We start from the raw sequence: 22,932 nt of genomic DNA on the forward strand, positions 1-22,932 counted from the left end.
AAAAAAACAACAACGTTTCCCATGCACCCCAGTGTTTACAGCAGCAATGTTTACAGTCAACAATAGCCAAAGTGTGGCCCAAATGTCCACTGACTGATGAATGGATAAAGAAGATGTATTTTTTATTTTTTATTTAAAAATATTTTTCTTAACATTTATTCATTTTTTGGTAGAGAAAGACACAGAGCTTGAGTGGGGGAGGGACAGAGAGAGAAGGAGACACAGAATCCGAAGCAAGCCCCAGGCTCTGAACTGACAGGACAGAGCCTGACGCAGGTCTCGAACTCATGGACTGTGAGATCATGACCTGAGCTGAAGTCGGACGCTTAACCGACTGAGCCACCCAGGCGCCCCAGAAGATGTGGTATTTATATATAGTGGAATATTACTCGGAAATCAAAAATAATAAATCTTGCCATTTACAACAACGTGGATGGAACTAGAGTGTATTATGCTAAGCAAAATAAGTCAGAGAAAGATAAATGCCATATGATTTCACTCACACGTGGAATTTAAGAAATACAACAGATGAACATAGGGGAAGGGAAGGAAAAATAAGATAAAAAGAGAGAGGGAGGCCATGAGAATCTTAAATACGGAAAACAAACAGGGTTGCTGGAGAGGTGCTGGGTGGGGGGATGGGCTAAATAGAAGATGGGCATTAAGGAGGGCACTTGGGATGAGCGCTGGGTGTTACATGTTAGTGATGAATCAGTAAATTCTACTCCTGAAACCATTATTACACTCTGTGTCAAGTAAGTTAGATTTAAATAAATTTTTTTTAAAATTTGTGAAAACAAACCCTATTATAAATAATAGTAAAATGTTGAAACTACTATTAAAAAGCAAAAAAAAAAAAAAGTCACTTAAAGTAAATCATGTTTATGATTTGGCATTGTAGATTTGCTTATTCTGTATCTGCTCTGTTGAAATGTAAATTCCATGAGCGCAGGGACCTTTAGTTTCCTGTGTATCTGTAATGCCCAGGTCAGTGCTGGGAACATGGTAAATGCATGATAAATGTTTTTTGAATAGATAAATAAATGAATAAATGGGGAGGGAAGGTGAATGCAAGTAGGGATTGGGAAGAAAGGGGCTTTGCAAGGACCAAGAATGATACTTTGCCATGAACAAAGGGGGTGTGATTAACTTGTCCCTTTTATCTGAAATTCAAATTAGACAAGGAAAAGATTTAGTAAGGTGATTGGGTATAAGGTATTTATTTAAAACTTATACAGTGAGTTATAAGAACTCACACTAGACTCATTATTAAGACATTTGAGTCAAAGAGATCAGAAAGCTCCCAGAGAGGTGATATGTGGAGGACTGGGGGCCAGAACAGCACCAGTTTTCTCCATCATAATTCCAGAAATGAGAAACTATGAGGCAGTGTCTTCCAACCTAGAAAATAAGCTGTTTACAACCTAGAATTTCCTACTCAGCCAGCCAGTTTAGTGTGAAGGCAGGTTAAAGACATTTTCAACTTCCGGTTTGCTAAGCAGAGGCTGGAAGTGTTTGTTTTTAGAAGCTCTGGGAATAGAAGGGTGTTGATAATGGCGGGGGGGGGGTGTTATGGAAGTGCTCAGATTCTCAAGGCTGTGCAGGGATTTAACTGCCACCATATCAAGCAGAAAGGCAAACACCAAGACCACCAAGCAGCATCCGCAGCGTGCAAAATCCAACATGTTCGCCATGTCTGATCAGTCACAGACTCAGAAATTCGAAGAGGCCTTCAACGTGATTGATCGGAACAGAGATGGTTTCATTGTCAAGGAAGATTTGCATGCTATGCTTGCCTCCCTGGGGAAGAATCCAACTGATGAGTATCTGGATGCCATGATGAATGAGGTTCCAGGGCCCATAAATTTCACCACGTTCCTGACTGTATTCGGTGAAAAGTTAAATGGCACAGATCCAGAAGAAATGCTTTTGCTTGCTTTGATGAAGAAGTGACTGGCACCAGCTGGAATTACCTGAGGGCTGCAGACAATGCTGGGAGGCTGGGTTATAGGTGTGGAAGTGGAGTAGCTACACGGAGGAGCACCTGTGGACAAGAAGGGACATCCCAATTCCACTGAGTTCATGCCCATCCTTAAACACGGAGCCAAAGACAAGGATGACTGAGAAGAACTTCAGGTTCCAGCCAAACGTTCCTTGTTGCCACTTTGGGTATTTCTGAGACTTCCTCTTGGAGCCCGTTACATGCTCTTAGCTTTGCAGCTTTTATCTTTCTTGTTGTATTTATTCTCAGCCATTTTGGACACACGTATCTCTATAATCAGATGGGAATTGGGACTTTATATGATTTTCAGAATAGAAAATAGGGTGGTTTAACTTACCAGCTCCCTTCTCCCAAATAACTGCAGTCTACACACAGTCAGTATATGTTTTCAGAAAAAGTTATTTGCTCAATTTTTTCTGAACCATAATTAGACTTTATGATTAAGGGGGACAAAAAACATTTTCCGACACAAGATTTCAAGAAGCTCCCTCCTGTGGAGAAGCTACTGAAGGATGTCCCCCACCACAGAGGCAGTAATTGGAGAGGGAAAGATAGAGATCTGACCCCCAGCGAGTCAAGAGGAATGTCCTGGAACGACACTGAAGGGCAGTCTCAGTTGTGCTCCAGACCTAGAGGACAGCAGTTCGGGTTGAATCAGGGGGGACAAAAGGGCTCCAGGGGAGGAGTTTCTAAAAATAAAAGTGAAACTTACCATCTATGACCCTGTCGACATGCAGTTTTCATTATAGCACAACATTTGGGGGTGAAGTAGTAATATACTAAAATCTAAGTAAAAAATGAAACAGCTATTAATTTTAGGGAACAAAGTTGTACAAGAAAGGATATGTGATCATGGAAAATGTAAAAATGTAAATGGTTTAGCTCTGATCAATGTTGCCATAGTTTCCTCACTGTAGGGAAAATTAAGAAGAAATTGTGATATAAACACATTGGCAGAATGAAAGAAGTACACGTATTTGTGTGCATTTGGGAGGTGGGGATGATCCACCTTCCAGAAGCAGAGAGTCAATAGATCTCAGATATCAGTATCTGTTTTATTTTCTTTACTTTTTGGGGTTTTTTTTCCTGTAGTTTAAAAAATTTCACATTTTTTTTGAAAGGAATCTTTGACAAATAGACATGTACAAAAAGGCAAATGATGCACAATCCCAACACAAGAGATCACTTCTTTTTAATTTTTTTAATGTTTATTTTTGAGAGAGAGAGAGTGCACGTGCACGCACATGAATGGGGGAGGGGCAGAGAGAGTGGGAGACACAGAATCCGAAGCCGTCTCCAGGCTCTGTGCTGTCAGCATAGAGCCCGACGTGGGGCTTGAACTCACGAACCGTGAGATCATGACCGGAGCTGAAGTCGGATGTTTAACATACTGAGCCACCAGGTGCCCAGAGATCACTTCTAACACTGTAGTATTCATCCTTCCATACACACATAGATGTGTGTTCCTTCAAATCTAAGTACGCACACTTGTGTGTGTATTTACTACTAAATTTACTATTATAAATAGTGGATTGTATTGGGGCGCCTGGCTGACTTAGGTCCGTAGAGCATGTGACTGTTGATCTTGGGGATGTGAGTTCGAGCCCCTTTGGGTGTAGAGATTACTTAAAAATAAAATCTTTAAAAAAATTCAGATCATGTTACACAGTGGTTTCCAAATGCCAGTCTCTGGGCCCTTTGCATGAGAACCACCTGAGCGGTTTTTGAAAATAAACTCCCAAAAGCTCCAGTTTCAGAAAGTTCAATTTAGGTCTGGGTGTGGGCCCTACATGAGGGGCACCTGGGTGGCTCAGTCGGTTAAGCATCCACCTTCGTTCGGCTCAGGTCATGATCTAACGGTTCATGGGTTTGAGCCCCACGTCAGGCTCTGTGCCAACAGCTCAGAGCCTGGAGCCTGCTTTGGATTCTACGTCTCCCTCTCTCTCTGCCCCTCCCCTGCTCATGCTCTGTCTTTGTCTCTCTCAAAAATAAATAAACGTTTTAAAAAAAAAATTACCTGGGTGATTCTGATGCATGGTCAGGTTTGGGGACACCATGTTGTAAGTGACCTTTTTACTGTCATTTGATATTTTTCTCCCTCATCATCTTTTAGGCTGCAAGGTACGTCAATTATGTAAGACTTTTGCTAAGTGGTCGTTTCTTGTCTCCAGGAAAAGAGAGGGAGCAAAGCATCTGATAAAGCTGCTGTCTTGGCCTTTGATGCCCTGGTGGCCTTCTGTGAAGAATTGGGGTGAGTGACTTATTTCATATGTGGAGCCATGTGTTAGTGAGCTCGTTCCTCCCCCAGCACCTACTAGTTAACCAGCTAATGTAGGGCAGCTCTTGGGCGACTAAGGCACCTCTACCTGCTGAAGGCGACTGTGAGGGGTGTTGCCCATCAGGCAGCCTGGAAGTCAGTACCCTTCCCAGGAAGGCCCCAGAAACTGGCAGTGTGACGACATTATTTTCCACTTCTGGCGTGGCTGGTCCCATGGGTGGCTCAGTCATGAATCATGTGACTGGTCCTGTGCCATTAGCATGTGATCACCATTTGCCACTGGACCACTGAGTAGGGGTCACTCTTCTCCTGGACCCAAACAGAGCCGCATGGCCCAGCTTCTGTCTTGGGGGTGGATAATAAGCTTGAATAGAAGTCAGCTCTTCTGTCGTAATGCCAGCCCACCCACTTGGAATCCACTTCTGTATCTTATCTGTATGTGCTGGTGGTGGAGGAATGAAAGAGCCTGATGGCTGCTCAGTGACAGGCAGGTTGTGGCAGGACAGGTTTTGGACACAAGGGACACCCAGGAAGATTCTGGACAAGCTGGGAGCACTTTGCATGTGTGCAGCTCTTTGGTCAGACCTTGTTGGAAAATCCTGTGAGGTAGATGAGGCAGAAGGGACTGCTTCAGACTTTGAAATGAACAGACTGGTACCCAGTGAGGTCACAGTCATAGAGCTCACAGTAGACAGATACCACTAATCCTGGTATTTGATTTTTAGTGACATGCACATTTCATATACAAATCCCATCTTGGTTTCTGCAAGACTAGATTCTCGAAGCATGGAGCTGATTAGGTACATAGAACTGGTATCTAACAGATGTTTGGGGCTCTCCTCTGGAAATCAGAGAGGTACTTGGCTGGGCCACATGTTTTGATTCCCATCCCCTCCGACTCACCGAAGAGTTGGTGGCTCCCGGACTGAGTCTCTCGTTGGGCCTTTGTGGCACAGCCGTGCCCAGCAGAGGTGGTTGGCCCCCTTGCCCACAGCGATCACTACCAGAGTCCATCTCAGGCACTAGTACAGGGAGTTGTTAAACTAGGCTCCCTCGGGCTCCTTGAAGAAAGCACTCGTAATGAAAGGGCCGAGTGTCCTTGCTAATTGTCAGAGTCCCTTCTGCTGGAAAGAACCCTGCTGGGTTCTTTTCGGGGATGAGTTGGAGGCTCTGTAGGGCTGCCTGGAGGGTCAGCTCTGCCGTATCCCTCTGGGCTGCAGCAGCCCACCAGACAGCAGGACAGGTCCTCCTGGGGGCTCTGCCTTTATGTCTCCTGTGTCACACTCGGGAGTTGGGGCCCCTTAGTGCCCCAGGGGGTCTGGGCATCAGTGTGCTTCCTGCTGCGTCACGTGCAGCCTCATCCCTCCTACCTTGTTTGCTGTGTGCGAGGGTTCCGGATTCCAGGACTTCCCAGGATGGCATAAACAATGCTGGTGTAGCTGAATGTGGAATTGCTCTTTGAGTAAAAAGGAACATTTCATTACTACATAAATGGTGTATCGCCCCTTCTCCACCACATATTCGCTCCTTTTCTAAGAATAGTCCCGGTGTGTGGTTAAAGTTGAAGCAGCTGTTTGCTAAGGGAGGGCACCTGGCAGCAAGGGGCAGGCCACTATGGTGGCTCTGGCGGAGGCAGGTACATTTCTACAAAAGTGCCGTTGTAGGGTCTGGGGTGCACGGGCAGCTCTGGGACCAACAGAAAAGACACTCAGTATGAATGGGGTCAAGGTGGGGCATCCAGCGGTTTTCCTCTCTTTGCGTGCAGCTAGTTTGTCTGCACTGTGGCCGTGAAGTGTATCTGTTCCTTCGTGACCGCGCCCTGTACCTTTTAGTGTTGAAATGAACAGTAATTAGGTTTGAAGCAACTTCCAGCTAAGAGGCCTTTCTGTACCTTGTCTGAGACAGAATAGCTTTGTGTTTAGGCCTCAGTTGAATTGGGCTCTGTCCATCTGGGGGCTGTGGTCTAGGGGAGCCAACAGCCCAGCACCCTTCTGTTCATCCATTTGTTTGCTCGTTTATTCATTCATTTATTCAACCAGCAAATATTGTTTGAAATGGACTGTATGTGAGGCACATCGGATATGGGCATACAATGGTGAGCAGAAACCCATCACCTGCTTTTGTGGTGTTCGGTCCACTGGGGAAGGCAGGCACTTATCAGATAATATTAGTTAACAAATTAATTAATTACATTAATAAAAGTGTATAATTGCAGACTCTGAAAAGGCTTTGAAGAAAACGTACATGGTGTTTCGAGAGTATCTAACAGGTGGTCCCCTTCTTGGCCTCCAGAAAGTCAGGTCACAACTCTTCACACTGGTTGATGTTCTCAAGCGGAGGGAGAAAACCAAATACAATGGCAAACACAATGAGAAACAGGATCATGGTGATGAATAAAATGATCACTACCAGGCCTCCCTGGTCCCAGGGGTTCTGCCAGAACTCATCATTCCAGATGTCCTGCTTTGTCATCAGTTCGTCCATGTGAACCTGGAAAAGAGGGGGACAGAGTCCTTGAGTGCAGGGGCTTCTACCAGAGACTGCCTCTGTATTTTGAACAGCCCTGGTGTGAGCCAGAACTTGACCATCCCTGCGATCTACTCAGCTAGGATCTAAAATGCACCGCTGCAGATCCTTGCTGTTTTCCCTGCCTCAATTGCCAAACATTTGGGGAGAATTTTGAGAGATCGGCATAGGAGTTGAGGGGTGGACTGACTCCAGCTGAGGCCTCGGTAAACTGCCTTGGAGTCAGGTGGAAACAGAACCAGCTAATCTTGAAACAGCTCAAGTCGGCAGGCTGCAGGCCTATAGCCAGTTGGAGGGAGTAATGGCGAGAAGGCAGGCGTCACTACCTGATTCTGCTGTTAACACTCCTGTGTCCTAAGAGTGGGCCGATCAGGGTAATCCTTCAGGCCCTGCACTTTGGGGGCCGAGCCACGCCCTGACTCAAAGAAGCAACTCTTGGGAGGAAAAGGTGTTGGCATTGTCGAGTGTCCCTGATCAGACCTCATCGCAGTCACCAGAGCGAACAAAGGTGGGCCAGGGCCTGTTGCCTAGCAACTGTGTTCCTCTGCCTTCCATACTTACCTCTTCAGCTGCGTTCTGTTCTTTTGTGATGTCGTTTTGGGGGTTGCTCAGGGTACCTATGTTCTGGCGTCCTCAGAGAAGTCAGGCTTGGGGTAGGGTGGGGAAGGAGACCGGATCCAGGACCTTTGCCTCAAGCCACCGTCCGCCTCACCCGTGGCTGTGTCCTGCCTCTCTCTCCTCTCTGTCCAGCTGCTGACCTGTAGACCGGGAGGCCCCCACCAGAGCGCAGGAAGCCCAGGACTCCGGGAAGCCCTGGGCTGGAGCCTCACACAGGCTTTTCCCTGCGGTGCTAGGGTGCTGGTGAATGATTAACAAGCCTCGGGCTGGTGCCTCCTGGAGCGAGTTTTTTTGTGGAGGTGTTTACCACCATTAAGGCCCCAGGGTCCTGGAGGCTTAATTTCTCCTTAGTGCCTTTGCTGGCCTCCCAGGCATGACCTCAGCTGCTGCATGGGCAGCTAGAAAGTGGGAATGGGAACCTGGTAGCCACCATTTATTCCATAAAAGATAGGCTTCAAGTGCCTGGTGTGGCCAGGAACTGCGGCAGGTACCGCGTGTCAGTTGTGAACCAAGGGAGGCAGGTCCTGCCTGCCCAGATTTCCATTCTAGCACACTGGTCCTCAGCCTTGCTCATTAGAATCATCTGGGAGCTTTTCTAAATACCTGTGCCCAGGCCCTCCCTGGTACCACTTCTTTCCGTCTGGGCACGTCAGAGCCCGGGTCTCTGTAAAGCTTGCCAGGCAATTCTAACGTACACCCAGGGTTGGAGGAGACAGATGACAAGGAAGTTCAGTAAAGTCCTTTTTACCTATCATGGTCCTACCTGATGCTTCGAGTTTCCCTCCTTAAAACTTACTGACTCATGCCTTTGACTGCTGAGCGCTCCCAGCCCGCAGGCTGGTGGCTAGCACACCCACGTACTTCCTCCTTCAGTTAAGTTGGATGCTTGTCAGGAGCCAGTAGTTTGTTCCCAAACCTGTTTGTGGCATTTGTACTTGTTATTGATATTATGTAATTGCATTTGACATTACATAAAACAAGAAAATGGAGCAACAGTAATAGTTGAAACCCCAGTTTTACAGCTGGGGAACAGGCACAGAGGTTAAGCAACATGCCCAAGGTCATACGGCTAAGAAGTAACTGTGTTGGGATTTAAACCCAGCTGTTCAGCTCAGCTGCAGGGTCTGTACTCTGAAGCTCTGTGCTGCACCTCAAAGGGAGTGGAGGGAGAGCGTTATTTCTAGAAGCACCTATTTGACCACTTGGAATGACTTTGGAATCACTCAGTATTTCTGTCAAAACAGATGTGGCAAGACACATGGAAACGTTTTGTAAAAATCCAGGATTTCACACTCCGATTTCTTTGTGGATGTCTTTAAGTTCTTGTTCTGCTTTACAGTAACCACAGTTAGCAAATAGACAATTTAGGAACTCTGGCCGGCAAACCCACACTCAGAGAAAAGACCTTGGCCCTACATCAAAAAGATTGGCCAAGGAATGTGCATGTATATGTTTCTATTTAAAATGAGATGTGTGGGGAACGTATGTGTCACGTACACAGAAGTTGCTTTAGCCAACTCAGTCAATTGCTGGCCCTGATCGGAAGATTCTACGGAAATGAGTATCACAAAGGGAACGATATGGAAAGAGGTGGAGGGCGCTGGAGTATATGTGGCATAGCCTGACCTGGGGGCTGAAGGAAACCCTATGGGAGTGAGGTTTAGGTCAAGATGTGAAGACTACGTAAGAGGTAGGATTAGGACGCAGTGTTTCATGGCAGGCAGCGGGTCCCGAGGAGGGTGAGGAACCTTTAAGAACAAAATTAATGTCTTCCGTTTTGTGTGGTCTGGATTTGTGTTACCGGCATGCAAATATGTCCCGAAGACTTTTTATTGTAGGTTGCTCTCAAATGTTAATGCTTGAGAAAACAGATTTAGGGGAAGAGTGTTTTATGTGCTCTCTGCCAGTTTTTGGTAATGAGATTCTTGCCCTGGCGATTCTGTGGTTTCTGATAAGGCAGAACATACAGACGGTAAAATGCACAGGTCTCCAGTGCAGACCTTTGGAGGAACTGAGAGACTACTGTGGAGGGGAGGCCTGAAGAGGCTGGGAAACCAGTGCGGCAGTGAGCGCAGGCAGACGTCGAGGGGAGATTGTTGCAGGGCGGCTGGTGGCAGGAATGGAGGCCTGTGATAGCCAGATGCTCTCTAGGGCTCAGACAGCCTACTGGCCTCCCATTCCGTGGCCACCATGGCTATACCTCTCTGTCCTTTCCCACAATGGGAAGATTGCTGCTTCCTCTTCATGCCTCTCTTTCCGAGAAGACCTCTGCTGGGAGGGTGCCAGGCTGCTGTCACTCTGGAACAGATGTGGTTTGTTGAGCCGAATGGGATGGAAACCTGCCCAGGACTGCTGTGGGGAGCCATTAGTGGCAGGGCTCAGCGTGAGCCAGTTTGATGCCTACTGGGATCCATCATATTTGGACTCAGCTGTTAAGCTATTGGTGCCTGGACTGAAAAGGGCAGTGGTTTCCCATCTAGTCCCTCCCGCCTTCCCTGTTTTTCTTCTGGGAGGGAGACCTAGTTGGGCCCCACCCTAGCTCTTACCTCTTGGGCTCCACCCACTCACCGGGAGATGATTTTAGCACACTTTAGGGTGTGGGATCTAGGATTGGTTGATGGAGGATAATGGGATCAGCGCCTTATCTGCACTGCAGCCGGGGGCCCTCGGTGTGGCGAGCAGGGGCTCTGCAGCTGGATGGGCTGTGCTGGGCTGGGCCCAGAGGCTGGCTCTGCCATTTTTAGCTGGTTGAACTTAGGCAAGTTGCATATTGTTGCTAGGGCCCAATTTCCTCATCTCCAAAATGGGGATAATGATGGTATCTCTGGCATTGAGGCTGTTGTGATTATACGGAATCACCTGCGTGAAAACACTTCAGGTGGTGGGGGGGCACACAGAAGCCCTCAGTAAATTTCCACTCACTCGATCCTCACCACCACCTTCCTCATCATCGTTATCAACGGTATCATTGTAATTCTGAATCCCCTTCTCGTAGGGTGGTGTGGGGTGGAGGGTGCCGGTTCTTGAATTTCTTTTCTTTTGTATGGAAGAACTTCCTCTCTGCTTCTTCAACCTAAACCAAACCCGTCAGACAAGTCAGTGGACACCAGGAAGTGAAACCAGCCAGCCAGTTTCTCTCACCTGCCTGCCAGCTGGAGATGGGGGGAGGGGCAGGGGCAGGGGCAGAGCCTGGCATCCCCCTCTCCGCTCCCTGGTTTTTGGGTAGACGGGGCCATGCCCCTAGGCAGCCAGAGCACGGGCTGGCAGGGCAAGATGACGGAGGCATGTGAAAACTGCAGACCTCTCTGCGGAAGGAGGGGGAGGTACTACGGGAGCTTTCTGCCTCCCCTACCCTAATTCCTGGGGTCCATGCCCCTTTTGTTTAGAGGAGCAGATCAGGACTAGGATATGCTCCGCGCCGTGCCAAGCACTCCCTATAGGTCACCTTAGTTTATCCTCATAAGCTCACCCGAGGAGGCAGCTGCCGGGATTGGCTGCGACCCACAGGGGAGGAAACGTGGCTCTGGGAGGTCGAGTCACTAACCTATGTTCACGCAGCTGGTGAATGGCAGGGTGAGGATTTGGGGCCAGACAGCCTGGGACACAATGGGGGAAAGGACAGAGGGGTTGGGATGCAGGTTATAGGCAATAGTAGAGGCCTGACTTCTCTTACTCTAGAAGTTTGGAAAGACCCAGGGGCCTGAGCCTGTGGGTGTGGGGTGTTCAGGCTAAAGTAAATGGCAGCCGAAGCTGTTGAGTGGCGTTTCTGAGCCTAGCACCTGGGCAAACGCTGCCCCATCACTGTAGAGGGGGCACCTGTAGCCAGAGTTTGGTAGCAGCCAGTGCTGATGGATTTTCACCCTCTCCTTCCCCTGGTTCCCTCTTGCGTGGCATTCCTGCCTGTGTTTTTCCAGCGTTCGTGGGCACAGGGAGAATAGAGGCCTGGCAAGGACAGTCACTGGCCACACCCCTGGAATTCTGGCACCTTGCCCTTCAGAAGCACAGAGCCCAGGCCAGGGAGTCTGGCGCCGCAGAAACACAACCAGAAAGCTTTTACTGAGATAGAAACGGGCAAATACCGGAATAGAATACTGACGTGCTCCCCCCGGTGGGAAGCTTGGGGTCCAGCAGCTGTTGCACAGAGCCCCTCTGATTGGCCTGCTCCTCTGGGCTGGCTCCCCACCGCTGCAGGCTGCTCTCCTTCCAGGTATGGGGCCCCCACTTCTGTGTTTTGTTAGAAAGTGCAAGTTGGGAAAGAATTTCCTCAGGTTTTAAACAGGTGACTCCTCCTTGGCACCCAGTATGCACTGGCAGGTGAGAGTTTGGTGGCCGTACCAGCCCTTGTTTCCTTGATAAGGCTGCAGGTGTCGGGTTCCCGGGCAGGGCCAGGCTGGCACGCGGGATCATGGCTTGGCAGCCTCCTCTCCAGCTTCTCCTCCTCGTCTCTGTCCCTCACGGTGGGCTCATGGGCCGCACTTGGACCTTCCTGCCTCTGCGCTCAGGGCAGCAGCAGTCCCTGCAGCAGCAGCAGCAGGCGATCAGCAGCAGCACCAGCACGGTGGCTGGGGGGTTAGGAGAGAGAAGCAGAGAGCACGGGAAGCTCAGGCAGGGAAGAGAAAGAACACACGCCTTACTTCTAAATAAAGCCCTCCAGAGGTGTGCGGAAAGGGCCTTTAGCCAGAGATCTGGCTTCGTCAGAAATACTTGAGAGTCTGGCAAGAGGTGTCGACTGTCCCCGTGCCAGCCACTGGGCACTGACCTCTCTGTCATGCCGCCTCTGCTGCCCTGAGCTTCTCTCCCTTCACCCCTGGTTGGGATTTGGGGTTGCCTCTGCACCCCATCAGCAAATTGTCAAGGATTCGGGAAATCCTCTGGCTCCCCCCCAGGGACATCTGCCTCTCCTCTGTCTGGGGGACACCCAGCCACCTCGGCCAGCGCTCTGGCCAGCACTGTGGTCTCACCTTTCCCGGATGCCAGGAAGAACCAGGGGCGCTGGGGAGAACGTGAGAGCCTCAGCTTACCTGTGAAAAGGAGGATGACCGAGAAGGCCGCGATCTCCACAGGCTCGGCCTGGGGCAGCTTCTGCAGCTTGAGCAGCAGCTTCTCGCCCATGGAGCGCATCTCCTGCACAAAGTTGGCGGCTGCCATGGTGCATCGGGCTCCTGCCGGGCTCCTGCCGGGCCTCACTGAGATGGGGCTGGGAGTCCCCACCCACCTGCAGCCAGTGGAACGAGTTAGTCGGGTCTCACCCCTGTACCCCCGGTGGCTCATGACGGGGGAGGGAGCCATCAGGGCCCTCCACCCAGTGGTGGCCCTCAGCCCCCACCCGCCTGGCACCACCCGGACTGAGGGAGGCTGGTGATGGCAGGGAGCCTGAGGCCCTGCTGCCGGGGGCTGCGTGGCACTGCCAGACACAGGAGAGGTCTGCCAGCTGGCCACGGTTGGCCAAGGTTTCCGACCTCGAGGTGGGGTGGCTTCACTGTTCTACTCCCGGGTTTGCTGAGCGCCTTGGGCTGGCACAGCTCCCCTCGTGACTCCTGGGTCCTTCAGGACTTTGGTGCCTCCCCTGGGTTCCCAGTGGGGAAACCGGGCTTTAGGATTCCAGCCTGGTGCTCTTGCCTTTCATCATATGTGGGGCAGAAGGAGTCAGGCTTTTCCTCGAGTGGGCACATGGGGCTCCTGGCAGGGGTCAGCTGGGTGAGAACTAACTGGGGGAGGTGGTCTGAGCCCCTCCAGGGCCCTCCACTTCTCCCATCAGCTCAGTTTCTTTACTCATATGGTATTCTTTGAAGAGGCAGAGATGATGCCGTGTACCCCGCAGTTTTTCCCCAAGGAGGCCTCTCGGGACGGGATCACACATCCCATGGCTGGTTTACCAGGCCCTCCTCTGCTGGCTCAGACCTGCTCCTCTGGCCTGACCAGGAGAGTCCCTTGTGTCCCCACCCTCGCCCCAGGTATGTAGCAACTCAGCCTTCCAGGTGATGACTGAGAGCCTCTTCCTGTCTAAGGGTGCCCAATAGGCTGACGGTGAAGGTCCAGGCTGAGTCTGAGAGTTGGGCCAGCTGTACATCAGGAGTTTCTTTCCCCTTCTGCCTCCCCTGTGGGCATGAGGGAGCCAGTGCCTCTTCAGGGATGGACCAGGGACAGCCTGGTGCCAACCCAGCCTGAACTTGTTCACCAAGGCAGCTCTAATCCAAGGGAGCGTAACAGGTGGCCAAAGTCTTGTGCCAGACCTCAGGATCTAATTACTGCCGCCTTGTCCTGGGTCTCAGCCAGGCAGGTTCTTCCGAGATGACTGCAGTTTTGGAAGCTGGTCACTCCTGGTACTATCGCCACAGTATAGCTGTCTTAGAACTGCTTTGAAGGTCATCTGCTTGAACCCCCTACCCTGTACCTGGCTCTCTGCACTCCCTCTGGTGTGCAGCCTTTGCTTGAGCCCCCTCTGGGTGAGATGGGGAGTCCCATCTGCTACGGCAGCTTGCCCTGTTCCTCCTTGGAGCAGCGCTGATCGTTGGAAGGTGGAACCCCCTCCTGACCTCGTTGGTCCTGCCTGTGGTCACACAGGATGCTTCTACCCCACCTTCTGCCTCATAGTCCTTCCGGACCTGGATGGCAGCTGGCATGTGCCTCCTATGTCTCCTCTTCCACAAGGTCGCCTGCACCCCGTGGAACATTGGATCATCCTGGATTTGAATGCCTGCCCCTTTCTGCTTTCATGACGTGGACGCGTCACTTTGTCTCTTTGAGTCAGTTTCTTTTCCTCATCTTACATAAGATGAGATAGCCATCCTTCAAGGCTGTTGGGAGGATTGACACCCGGAAGCACAGCGGCAGGAAGCACAGATCCTGGCACACGTTTGTGCTCAGCAGGTGGGCTTCCCCTCTTGCGGTGTGTGTCTGTGGAGAGGGGGGGTCTGGCCACCATAGGAAGCCTTTGGGGACAGTCACACCCCCACCCTGTACACTGTCAAAGATCCTCCCCAAACACCTTGGGGAGTTTCGTCTGTGTCTTTCATTCCCAGGATATCTGTGGTGTGTAAGGTAAAGGAAGGTGGGGGGGGCGGGAGGGGGCAAGCTGGAGATGGGAGCTGTATTTTAAGCAATGTTGGGGGGAGCCGGCAGATGATGGGTCCATGGAGGATTAGAGGGCTTCCTGTCAGAAGTGGGAGTCTCCTGTTATAGCCTTCTGTCTTCTCTTATGCCCCATCCCGGGGTTAGCACATTTCCGTAATGGCGATCAAGATCCCAGTTTTCAAGTATACAAAGAGGCAAGAGATCCTAGAATCCCATGCGTCATTCATTCCTGCCTCCCTTTACATATGGGAAACAGTGATTCCTCTGAGGTTGCACAGCAGGATGGGGGCCTAGCCAGGCTCCCCTACTTCCCCATGCTGTCTCTTGATGGAGACCTGTCTCAGGCAGCCTGCTCTGTGGCTCGCAAGGTTAAGTCAGCCCACGGAGCAGCTTTCTGAGGACACTGCCCTCGCGGTGGGCCCAGAGCAGGGACGAGGGCCCCAGAACTCTTTGAACGCAGGTGTGCTCTGCACGATCAGCCCCATTCCACGCTCAGGAGTCTGGGGCACTGTCTTTGTTCAGGCACATCACTCACGAGGCCAGGGCCACACCTGTTCTTTGGGAACCACATGTGACTTGTTGCCAAAGGGACAGATGGCACGTGTCTGTCTCAGGTTCACCAAACTCCTTCCCGAGCATGGTGCCCCTCTTCTCTGGTCACACTGAACAGCGCCCCCCTTCTTTGACCGGCGAAGCTGGCTTGCACAAGGAGGGCGGTCCCCTCTCGTTCCGGAGCCTCTCTGCTCATCCACTTCCCGTTTCCAGAAGAATATTCCTCCGCATTCCTGGAGGAGGGAACAGAAGTGCCAGCCAAGGCCCTGGGGGAGAGTCTGCACGGGGCTCAGGAGTTGGGCTCCTCTTCTCCTCTCCGTCTACACTTGGTCTGGCTTTTTCAGCCTGTTTGGCCCCGTGCCTGCATTGCCTAATGTAGCACCAGAGACTCCTTGAAAGAGGAAGCGGGCGGAGGCCAGCCGGGCAGCAGGAGCTTTGTCACTTGTGCTTCCACATCCAAAGCCCCGGGGAGGGGTTATAGAGGGGAGGCCTCCGCCTGTGAGCGAGAAGTGGTGTGGGAACCCTGTCGGTCTGAGGGGTGTGATCTCCGGAGCAGGGAGAGGGCAGGTGGGGCCGAGGTTGCTCTGCCGTACGGGAAAGGTGGACTTTGTCGATCAGAAGCTTCGGCTCTGAAGTCGGCCATCCTCCGGGTGTTGTGTACTGGGGATGCTGCAGTCACACCCAGGGGCCCAGGCCCCGCTCCGGGAGGAGTGCCCGTCCACACAGAGGCAGGCCGTATGGCTGCGGACAGATGGCATCATGCTCCTGCGCCCAGGGTGCCTCTGGTGAGCTGAATTGGCAAGCTGTACCAGCCCTGGGGTCTCACCCAGGGCTGCCCACTGCTTCCGTCCGTCTGTGAACTGGAATGGAGCCACCGGGCACTGATGTTCTGCCCCAAAGGCTGAAGGGGAACGCCCTTTGTTTTCCAGTTGATGTTTTGCCATTTCCAGCTTGGGCTTGAGCAGAAGAAGCCTTAGTGGGGACCGTGGGAGCTGGAGGGGCCTTGTGCTCCTAAGAGGGAGGAGGCACATTCCAGCAGGTCCCAGGCGCTCTTCCCAGTGGGCTATTTAAAGCGAGGCCCAGGGGGTGCCTGACGCCTGGTGCCCAATATAACCAGCAGTCGTCAGGTGACCCTGCGGCATGTTCCTTGGCCATTGCCCTGTAGGGAGTAAGTGTTCCCAGCTGTGGTCTGGGGAAAGCGGGTGCTCTGAGGCTGGCTGCCTCTTATCCCTTTTACTTTCCCGGGTTTGCAGGGAAGCCCAGAGGGGTACTGATAATTGTACGTATCGGTACGTATATACTGATATTGTATATATCTTTCTGGTCTCTCTCGCTCTGCCAGACTCCTTCCAAAACTGTACTTCCTGCCTGTGAATCAGGGAAATCCTAGTCCCTCCCGGCCCTGTGCTCTGGAGTACTTTGGTCAGAGGCAGCCAAGCAAGTGACTTCCCACGGCCCCAGGAAGAGAGAGCAACCTTGGCTGCCTGCATGGCCCTTCCTGGAGCCTGTGAAGGGTGCTCTGTGGCTGGAATGGCAGCCAGTGGAGGAGGGAAAGTGAGCCGGGCAGAGATGAAGGCTGGAGGGGCTGGAGGGACCAGAAAACGTTCCTTTGTGTGGCATCTCCTGCCACAGGGAGCCTTGTGACAGGGCACACGGGTGACCTGCAGGCCAGACAACTGCCATTTGGTACTGAAGCTTCCCTGTTTCCTCCTTGCAAAACTGATACTTCAACTCCAGAGGCCCCTTGTGGAAGAGAACAGGCGGCTGGCGGGTGTGTTTGTGACTGATAAGTGGTGTATCGGTGGCTCAGGGCCCCAAGGGTTTCTTGCTCTGCCCCTGTCATTTTGTCATGGAGAGTTGTAGCCACCCTTGCTCCACAGGGCATTGTCTTGTTTGAGAAACAGCTGTCATGAGGCAAACTGACGGTTGTGGCAGATTTTCGGCGTCTGGGGGCCTGACCAGCAAGGCAGAGATGTCCACTGTGCACTGACCGCATCAGGCCTTCAGACGATGCCCTTTTCTGCCTTGGCTCCAAGTTGCCGTGGGAAGTAGCTGCTTGAACCCAGAGCAGTCCTGCTTTCCAGGACCGGGGGAGGCACCTCCGGCTGCTAGCGATGGTTCCCGTAGCCCCAGAAGCTAGGTATCACCCTCCCGTTCCAGCTCAGGGCCTGGGTTCAGGGGACCCCATCCACGTATGTCCTGTGGCCGCAGGGACTCTGATCCCCACCCGCACGCCTGCCTGGGCCGTCTTACAGATCAGAGCCCTGGGCTCACCACTGTGCCCATCCCTTACCCAGTCCTGTCTGCTGCCTCCAACACAGGCCAGCGCCTGTCCCCTCTCTGCCTTGCATGGCCATCTTTGCAGGGCATTAGCCTCTCCAGCCACCGACTCAGGCCAAATCTCACAGACTCTGCTGAGCCAAGAACACTTGGACTGATTCTTGGTTTCCACTTTTCCCTGGATTGTTGTTTTTCTTTCCTAGTAGATACTAGTTTGTTTGCTTTGGGGGAAACATCTGGGGGGCGGGGAAGGGAGACTTTAGCCCTAGTGTGAGGACAAGAAGGCAGGAGGAGCAGGCAGCCTCCGTTCATGGGGCCCTGCCCAAGGGGGCTGCTCCCGGGGCTGCTGGAGAGCCATGCTGGGGTCAGCATTCCAATGGCGTGTCACAGGGCCACATACCGGGTGGGTCCTTCACTGGCCTCAGTTTCACCATCGCCTCCTCCCCCACCCCACCTTGGGTTCAGGGTCAGGCCCTCATGCTTCTGGCACAGCATTTGGAGAGACCTGGGGGGTCGTGGGATTCTAAATGGACCCAGGGAGGAGCACCCGGGCTTGGCTCTGAGCTAGGAACACCTGGCAACGAGTGGGCCAAGCCCCTCTCAAGGGGTGGCAGCTGCCACTCTGATGCAGGACACGGATGGGCAGAGCTGCTGTGGATCCTGCCACATCCTGAGGGGCACGAAGTGGCGGGGCAGACCCTGCCCTGAGCCTCCTCCACTGGGAGAAAGCAGGGACAGAGGGCTCTGCCTTGATCCTGGGAAAAAGGGAGGCCCAGAGAGCAGACAGCCCTTCTCTCCCAGGCCAGGACAGCCAAATCCCTTGTTTAAGCCCCCTGAATAGAAAAAGCTTAAACTAACTTGCAGAGTAAGCAGGCGCTCGGGGCCCCTCTGCCTGCTCAGCAAGCAGGGAGGAAAGCACTCTGAGCAGAGAGCTGCAGCCTCAGCCTGTGTCCCTCCAGTGCTGGATCCCCGCAAAAGAAGGGAGAGCCCAGATTGAAATGGGGCTGTCTGGAGACTGACCGAGTGCACCCCCACGAGCCCCTGTGATCGTGCTAGATTGTGGCTCTCCACCCTTGGGGCAGGGGGCCCTGGCTGGCCCCCTCACCCAAAATCTGTGGCCGGCACCACTCACCTGGGAGCTCAGGTGTTGGGTTGAGGGGCAACCGCGGATGCTGGGGAGCCCGGCAGCCTCCCTTGCCTGGCTTCGCCCGGCCACCACCTCTTCCTTCCTTCTCGGATGCCTCTTTCCTGACCCGCTGCTGGGCGCCTTCCTCAGAGGAGTGGAGCTCCTGGCTGCTGACAGCCAGCTGCTGTCTCGGCCTCAGCTTTTTTGTTGTTGGTCGTCCTGGAGATCCAAGTGTCAAATTACAAGGGGCGGCCACTGAAGCAGGGGAGCCAGTGCCACCGCTGCCCCTGCCCTGCCCCTGCCCAGCCGAGTGAGTCCCTGCTGGGACCTCCGAGGGTGGCTTCAGACTCCTCTGTGGTTGCCCTGCCCCTGGGAGGTCTGCAAGGGCGAACCCGTCTCTTCTGTGCCTCCTCTTCCTCTCCTCTCCCTCCTGGCGGGTGTGTGCTAAGCCGTCGTGGGCTGGGCCTGGGCGGAGAGCTGATAAAAGAGGTCGGCTCTCTTTTTCCCTGGCAAAGATGCCCTCTGGGAGGCTCCACCTGAGCCGTGGAGTGAGGAGGGAGGGACGCCCCACAGCGCTCAAGTTCTTTGGCTCCCTCCCTACCCTCAGGAGGGGTTTGAGCCCATCCGCCTGACCAGCCAACCTGTCTCTCTCGAGACTCCCTGGCTGGTCCCACCCTCTGGCCCCTCCTAGGAAGTAAATAGTTGGGGGAGCTGCCGGACCACCCACGAGGCCAGGCCCTTGGGGAGGAACTTAGGGGTGACTTGAGAATGGCCTGCTTGCCGGGGGAAGTGTCTGGTGCTCCTCCACCCCAGGAGGGAGGACGCTGCCGATGTCCTTCTTTCCAAAGAGTGCTGGAGCTGTCTCTTCATTCCTGGCCCCGGCCTGGCCTGGCCCTGGCCGTCAGGGACCGGCTCCAGAGCTCAGTGGCTGGCAGGGCCCTTTGACATTTGGTTGGTTGTGCCACCCCAGCAGACCAGGCTGTGCCCGGAGCAGGACAGGAGCAGGACAGGAGCTGACCCCAGCCCGCATCTGTGAGCTCTCAATGGAGCCCTTTGAGTGTGAGCACAAAACCCCAGTGAGTCTGGGCTTGAGGGAGGGGTGGGGGGGGGGGGGGAAGGAAGCCAACCGTGTAGCCACACCACTTGGGTGCCGGAGCCTCCCAGAGGCTGGACAGGCGGCCACTGTGCAGATGCACAGACTAGCAGTGGAAGGAGTCGCATGTTGGTTTTAGGAGTGGCAGGAACAGTGCCCCCTGGTGGCTGCCTGGGCCTCCTTGCCATCTGCTGCCTTCAAAGCTGCCTTCTCTGAACAAGGCAGCCAGACCCCACTCCCTAGGATCTGTGTAACATCAGCTCTCATTCCTGGTGCCTGTCCCTTAGGGTCTCAGCTCCTCAAAGTGTTTCTTGCGGTGCTCACATCGAGAGGCATTCTGGCTGGAGGGTGACACCACCTATTCTTGTCCTCGGGACACGGCGCCTGGACAGCCCTGCCTCTGCTGCCCAATCTCTCGTGCTCTCCCACCTCATGCTACATTCCTGTGGCAAGACTGGCCCTTTGCAAGGGCCATGATTAGATCTGCACCCTACCCCCCACCCTGGGGGCCTCTGCACCTGTCTCAAGGACCAACTGTGCCCCCCTCCTGGGAGTCAGGGACAGCTGGAGTCTGGTACCCCAGCAGCGGGGCCGTGGCAGTGGAGTTGAGGCGCCGGGTGATGTGACGAGACTCCTGCCAAGGCTGGTCTCCCATTGCCCTCAGCAGCGACCAGCATACGATGGCAGCTCTCAGTGCTGCTGGTTCCAGCTCTTGAGCGGTCCCCCAGCCCAAGACTGCGTACGCAGGCACGGTCTTCTTGGGGATAAGGAAGAGGCCGTCAAGAGATGGCAGAGCAGAGTGCTGAGGCTGGGGTAGGGCTACCGCGTGCTGGTCCCTCCCTCCCCCACCTCCGGGAAAGGGCGAAGGTGCTAAAAAGAACCCTTGTTGTGTGTGCCAGGCACCACGCCCCACGCCCCACGCCCCGGCCATGGAGCCGGCGCTCTTGCCGCGTCTCACAGCCAAGGACGTGTAGGCTTTGGGAAGTCAAATGCTTTCCCTAAGGAGGCAGCCTCAGCAGCAGAGTCAGCATCTGTACCCAGAGCTGGAGCTATTCCCGGGGCACCCCACTGCCAGAGGACAGAGCACAGAGCGGGAGGCCGGGACCGAGGGGAGGAACCCATAGAGAAGCAGGACGGAGTGGGGGTCACACCCTGTCTTCTCCGGATTCCCCCATATGTTACACGACCTTGGGAACACTTCACCTCATTGTCCTCATCCGTAAAACGGGCAACTAAACGGTGCCTTGCTTGTCAGGCTCGCACAAGAGGAGGCGTACGAGATGCTGAGTGTGGTGCCCAGCACGTAGCGCTCCTCGGACAGAGTTTAGGGAGCGGGCGAGTGAACACTGGCCTGTCTGGGTCCCTCACCCCTTGCCTCTGTTGTGCTGCCTCTGCCAGGTGCCGCCATGCTGCCATCGCCAAGTACTTTGGGGATGCGCCTCCTGCCTGCACCAAGGGCTGTGACCACTGCCGGAACCCTGTGGCCCTGCGGAAGCAGCTGGAGGCCTTGGAGCACAGAAGCAGCTGGAGCAAGACTTGCATCGGGCCTTCCCAGGGGAATGGCTTTGACCCTGAGCTGTATGAGGGAGGCCGCCGGGGCTATGGGGGCTTCAGCAGGTGAGGGGCCGTGGAGTCAGGGGCCCCCAACCCACTGCAGATAGGCTGGCATTCTCCTCCTCGTGCCAAGGCCAGACCAGAGGCGCCCCAATGCCGTAGTTCACCCCTTGCCCCTGGGGGCCGTGGTGGAGCCAGGAGCTTGATGCTGCTGCTGGAGGCCAGGCTCTCGGAGACAACCAGCGCCCCGCCAGAGAGGCATGACAGGAGGGCAGAGCCCAGGCCCAGGGCTGCTCACGCCTAGTCTGTCCCCTAGGTATGACGAAGGGTCTGGAGGCAGTGGGGACGAGGGCAGAGACGAGGCCCACAAGCGGGAATGGAATCTCTTCTACCAAAGACAGATGAGCCTACGCAAGGTGAAGGGGATGGGGGCCTGATGGTGTTCAGTGGCCCCCCGTTCACACTCTTTCGGCCCCTACCCTGGTGCTGGATGGGGGGCCATCCTGCAGCCAAGCAAGATGCCTCATAGGCCCTTCATGTCACCTTCCAGGGCAAAGACCCCAAGATAGAAGACTTCGTACCTCCGGGTCAGTACCGAAGTGTCCTCAGGGACTTTGGGGCTGTTCCCAGGGTGTAGATGCCTCACGGTGGGCTGGGGACTCCACAAAGCAGAAAGTAGAGTGCAGTGACCCACCCCTCTTCCCCACAGATGAGGACTGTCCCCTGAAAGAGGCTTCCAGCAAGAAGATCCCCAGGCTCACTGTGAAGGTAAGAGGTGGGCAACTCTGTCCCCCAGACTCCTCCCCCAACCTTAAGGCTTGAGTGACAAAATTCCTTCCCCTGTGTAGGCCCGTGAGCACTGCCTGGGGCTTCTGGAAGAGGCTCTGAGCAGTAATCGCCAGGTCACAGGGACCGCCGATGGGTGAGTGTCTCAGGTCACGGGGGCCTAGGAGGCTTCTCCGAGCCCTTGTTCCTTTGCAGACCACAAGAGCCCCCATCCCTCCTGGCTTACTTGGGTACCCCCTCCCCGGATCGTGATGCATCCTGCTCCCAGTGGCAGCAGGTCTCACTGCCCCACCAGGGGGCAGGCTTAGCTAGGACTAAGGGGCTGCTAGCGCCTGCCGAAGGGCAGTAAGCCACAGGGTGCCCAGAGTCCGGGTTGGAATCCCTGTGCCCAAGGCCAGTCCCACCAGGCCGTGAAGCCATCTCCAGGGTCCCCAGATGGAATCCAGCAGGAGCTCAACAGAGAGAGGGCTCAGGCCCCCCTGACGCCTTATGCTTATTCTTACCCTCAGACCCGATCTCCAGCCCAGGGCTGTGGAGCTGGAATATGAGATGTTCCGAAATGCCAAGGTGGCCAACCTGTACAAGGCCAGCGTGCTAAAGAAGGTGGGCCCAGGCAGGGTGTGCTTATGGGCTAGGGTGGGAGAGGCGGCCCTTCTACCTTCCCAGGCTGTCTGCCTGCCCCCTGCAAGGCAGCCACATACACAGGGGAGCCTGACCTCCCGTCTTTGCCAGCTGAAGATGTTTCTAGCCAACCCCTTGAGGACTAGAACTTGTCCAGTGTCCGGTGACCTTCAGCCACAGGCCCCAGAATCTCACCTGTGGAAAGCCTGGGTCGGGGCTTTCAGGAGCTAGTGGGTGCCACGGCATCCCTACCTGTCCATGACTCAGGTGGCCGAGATCCACAGAGCCTCCAAGGAGGGGCAGCTCTATGACATGGGAGGCGACACCAGAAGTCACAATGCCCAGGCCCAGCCCCCAGAACCCACCGAGTATGACATCCGGCCGGCCTCCCAAGTGTACTCGGTGAGTGGTGTCCTGGCATC

The 22,932-nt window shown here is 54.2% G+C and overlaps 3 protein-coding genes and 1 pseudogene across 5 annotated transcripts in view; 2 read left to right on the forward strand and 2 right to left on the reverse strand.

Annotated features, from left to right (window-relative positions):
* RECQL5 (RecQ like helicase 5) overlaps positions 1-22,932 on the forward strand; it is a 35,804-nt gene that overhangs the window by 10,240 nt on the left and 2,632 nt on the right. Inside the window, exons 8-15 of the mRNA XM_049635722.1 lie at positions 4,174-4,253; positions 20,948-21,166; positions 21,420-21,519; positions 21,654-21,690; positions 21,813-21,871; positions 21,952-22,025; positions 22,399-22,492; positions 22,778-22,912. Coding sequence (XP_049491679.1) covers positions 4,174-4,253; positions 20,948-21,166; positions 21,420-21,519; positions 21,654-21,690; positions 21,813-21,871; positions 21,952-22,025; positions 22,399-22,492; positions 22,778-22,912 — 798 coding nt within the window. The remainder of the gene's footprint in view (positions 1-4,173; positions 4,254-20,947; positions 21,167-21,419; positions 21,520-21,653; positions 21,691-21,812; positions 21,872-21,951; positions 22,026-22,398; positions 22,493-22,777; positions 22,913-22,932) is intronic.
* On the forward strand, positions 1,557-4,143 carry LOC125926361 (myosin regulatory light polypeptide 9-like; annotated as a pseudogene).
* SMIM6 (small integral membrane protein 6) lies at positions 6,464-7,441 on the reverse strand. 2 transcript variants are annotated; one of them, XM_049635726.1, is made up of 2 exons: positions 7,368-7,441; positions 6,464-6,770 (listed from the first exon to the last, which is right to left on the reverse strand). In XM_049635726.1, the coding sequence occupies exon 2, from the start codon at positions 6,762-6,764 to the stop codon at positions 6,582-6,584; it is 183 nt and encodes a 60-aa protein (XP_049491683.1). In that variant the 5' UTR covers positions 6,765-6,770; positions 7,368-7,441; the 3' UTR covers positions 6,464-6,581. The 2 variants fall into 2 exon arrangements, with proteins under 2 accessions (XP_049491683.1, XP_049491682.1); XM_049635725.1 differs by lacking the exon at positions 7,368-7,441 and adding an exon at positions 7,133-7,329.
* Positions 11,123-22,783, reverse strand: SMIM5 (small integral membrane protein 5). Of its 2 annotated transcripts, XM_049635724.1 has the most exons (4): positions 22,706-22,783; positions 18,463-18,675; positions 12,446-12,639; positions 11,123-11,986 (listed from the first exon to the last, which is right to left on the reverse strand). In XM_049635724.1, exons 3-4 carry the CDS (start codon positions 12,570-12,572, stop codon positions 11,877-11,879), a joined length of 237 nt encoding a protein of 78 aa, XP_049491681.1. In that variant the 5' UTR covers positions 12,573-12,639; positions 18,463-18,675; positions 22,706-22,783; the 3' UTR covers positions 11,123-11,876. The 2 variants fall into 2 exon arrangements, with proteins under 2 accessions (XP_049491681.1, XP_049491680.1); XM_049635723.1 differs by lacking the exon at positions 22,706-22,783 and having other exon boundaries at positions 18,463-19,217.

This window comes from Panthera uncia, chromosome E1 (assembly GCF_023721935.1).
Source record: "Panthera uncia isolate 11264 chromosome E1, Puncia_PCG_1.0, whole genome shotgun sequence".
NCBI lineage: Eukaryota > Metazoa > Chordata > Mammalia > Carnivora > Felidae > Panthera > Panthera uncia.

What these genes read in the sequence shown, in the direction of transcription:
- SMIM6 (XM_049635726.1), bottom strand. Translation starts at nt 6,764, where the DNA reads ATGGACGAACTGATGACAAAGCAGGACATCTGGAATGATGAGTTCTGG.
- SMIM5 (XM_049635724.1), bottom strand. Translation starts at nt 12,572, where the DNA reads ATGGCAGCCGCCAACTTTGTGCAGGAGATGCGCTCCATGGGCGAGAAG. An exon ending in GGTCATCCTCCTTTTCACAG is followed by an intron (nt 11,987 to 12,445) that starts GTAAGCTGAGGC and finishes CTAACCCCCCAG; the next exon opens with CCACCGTGCTGGTGCTGCTG.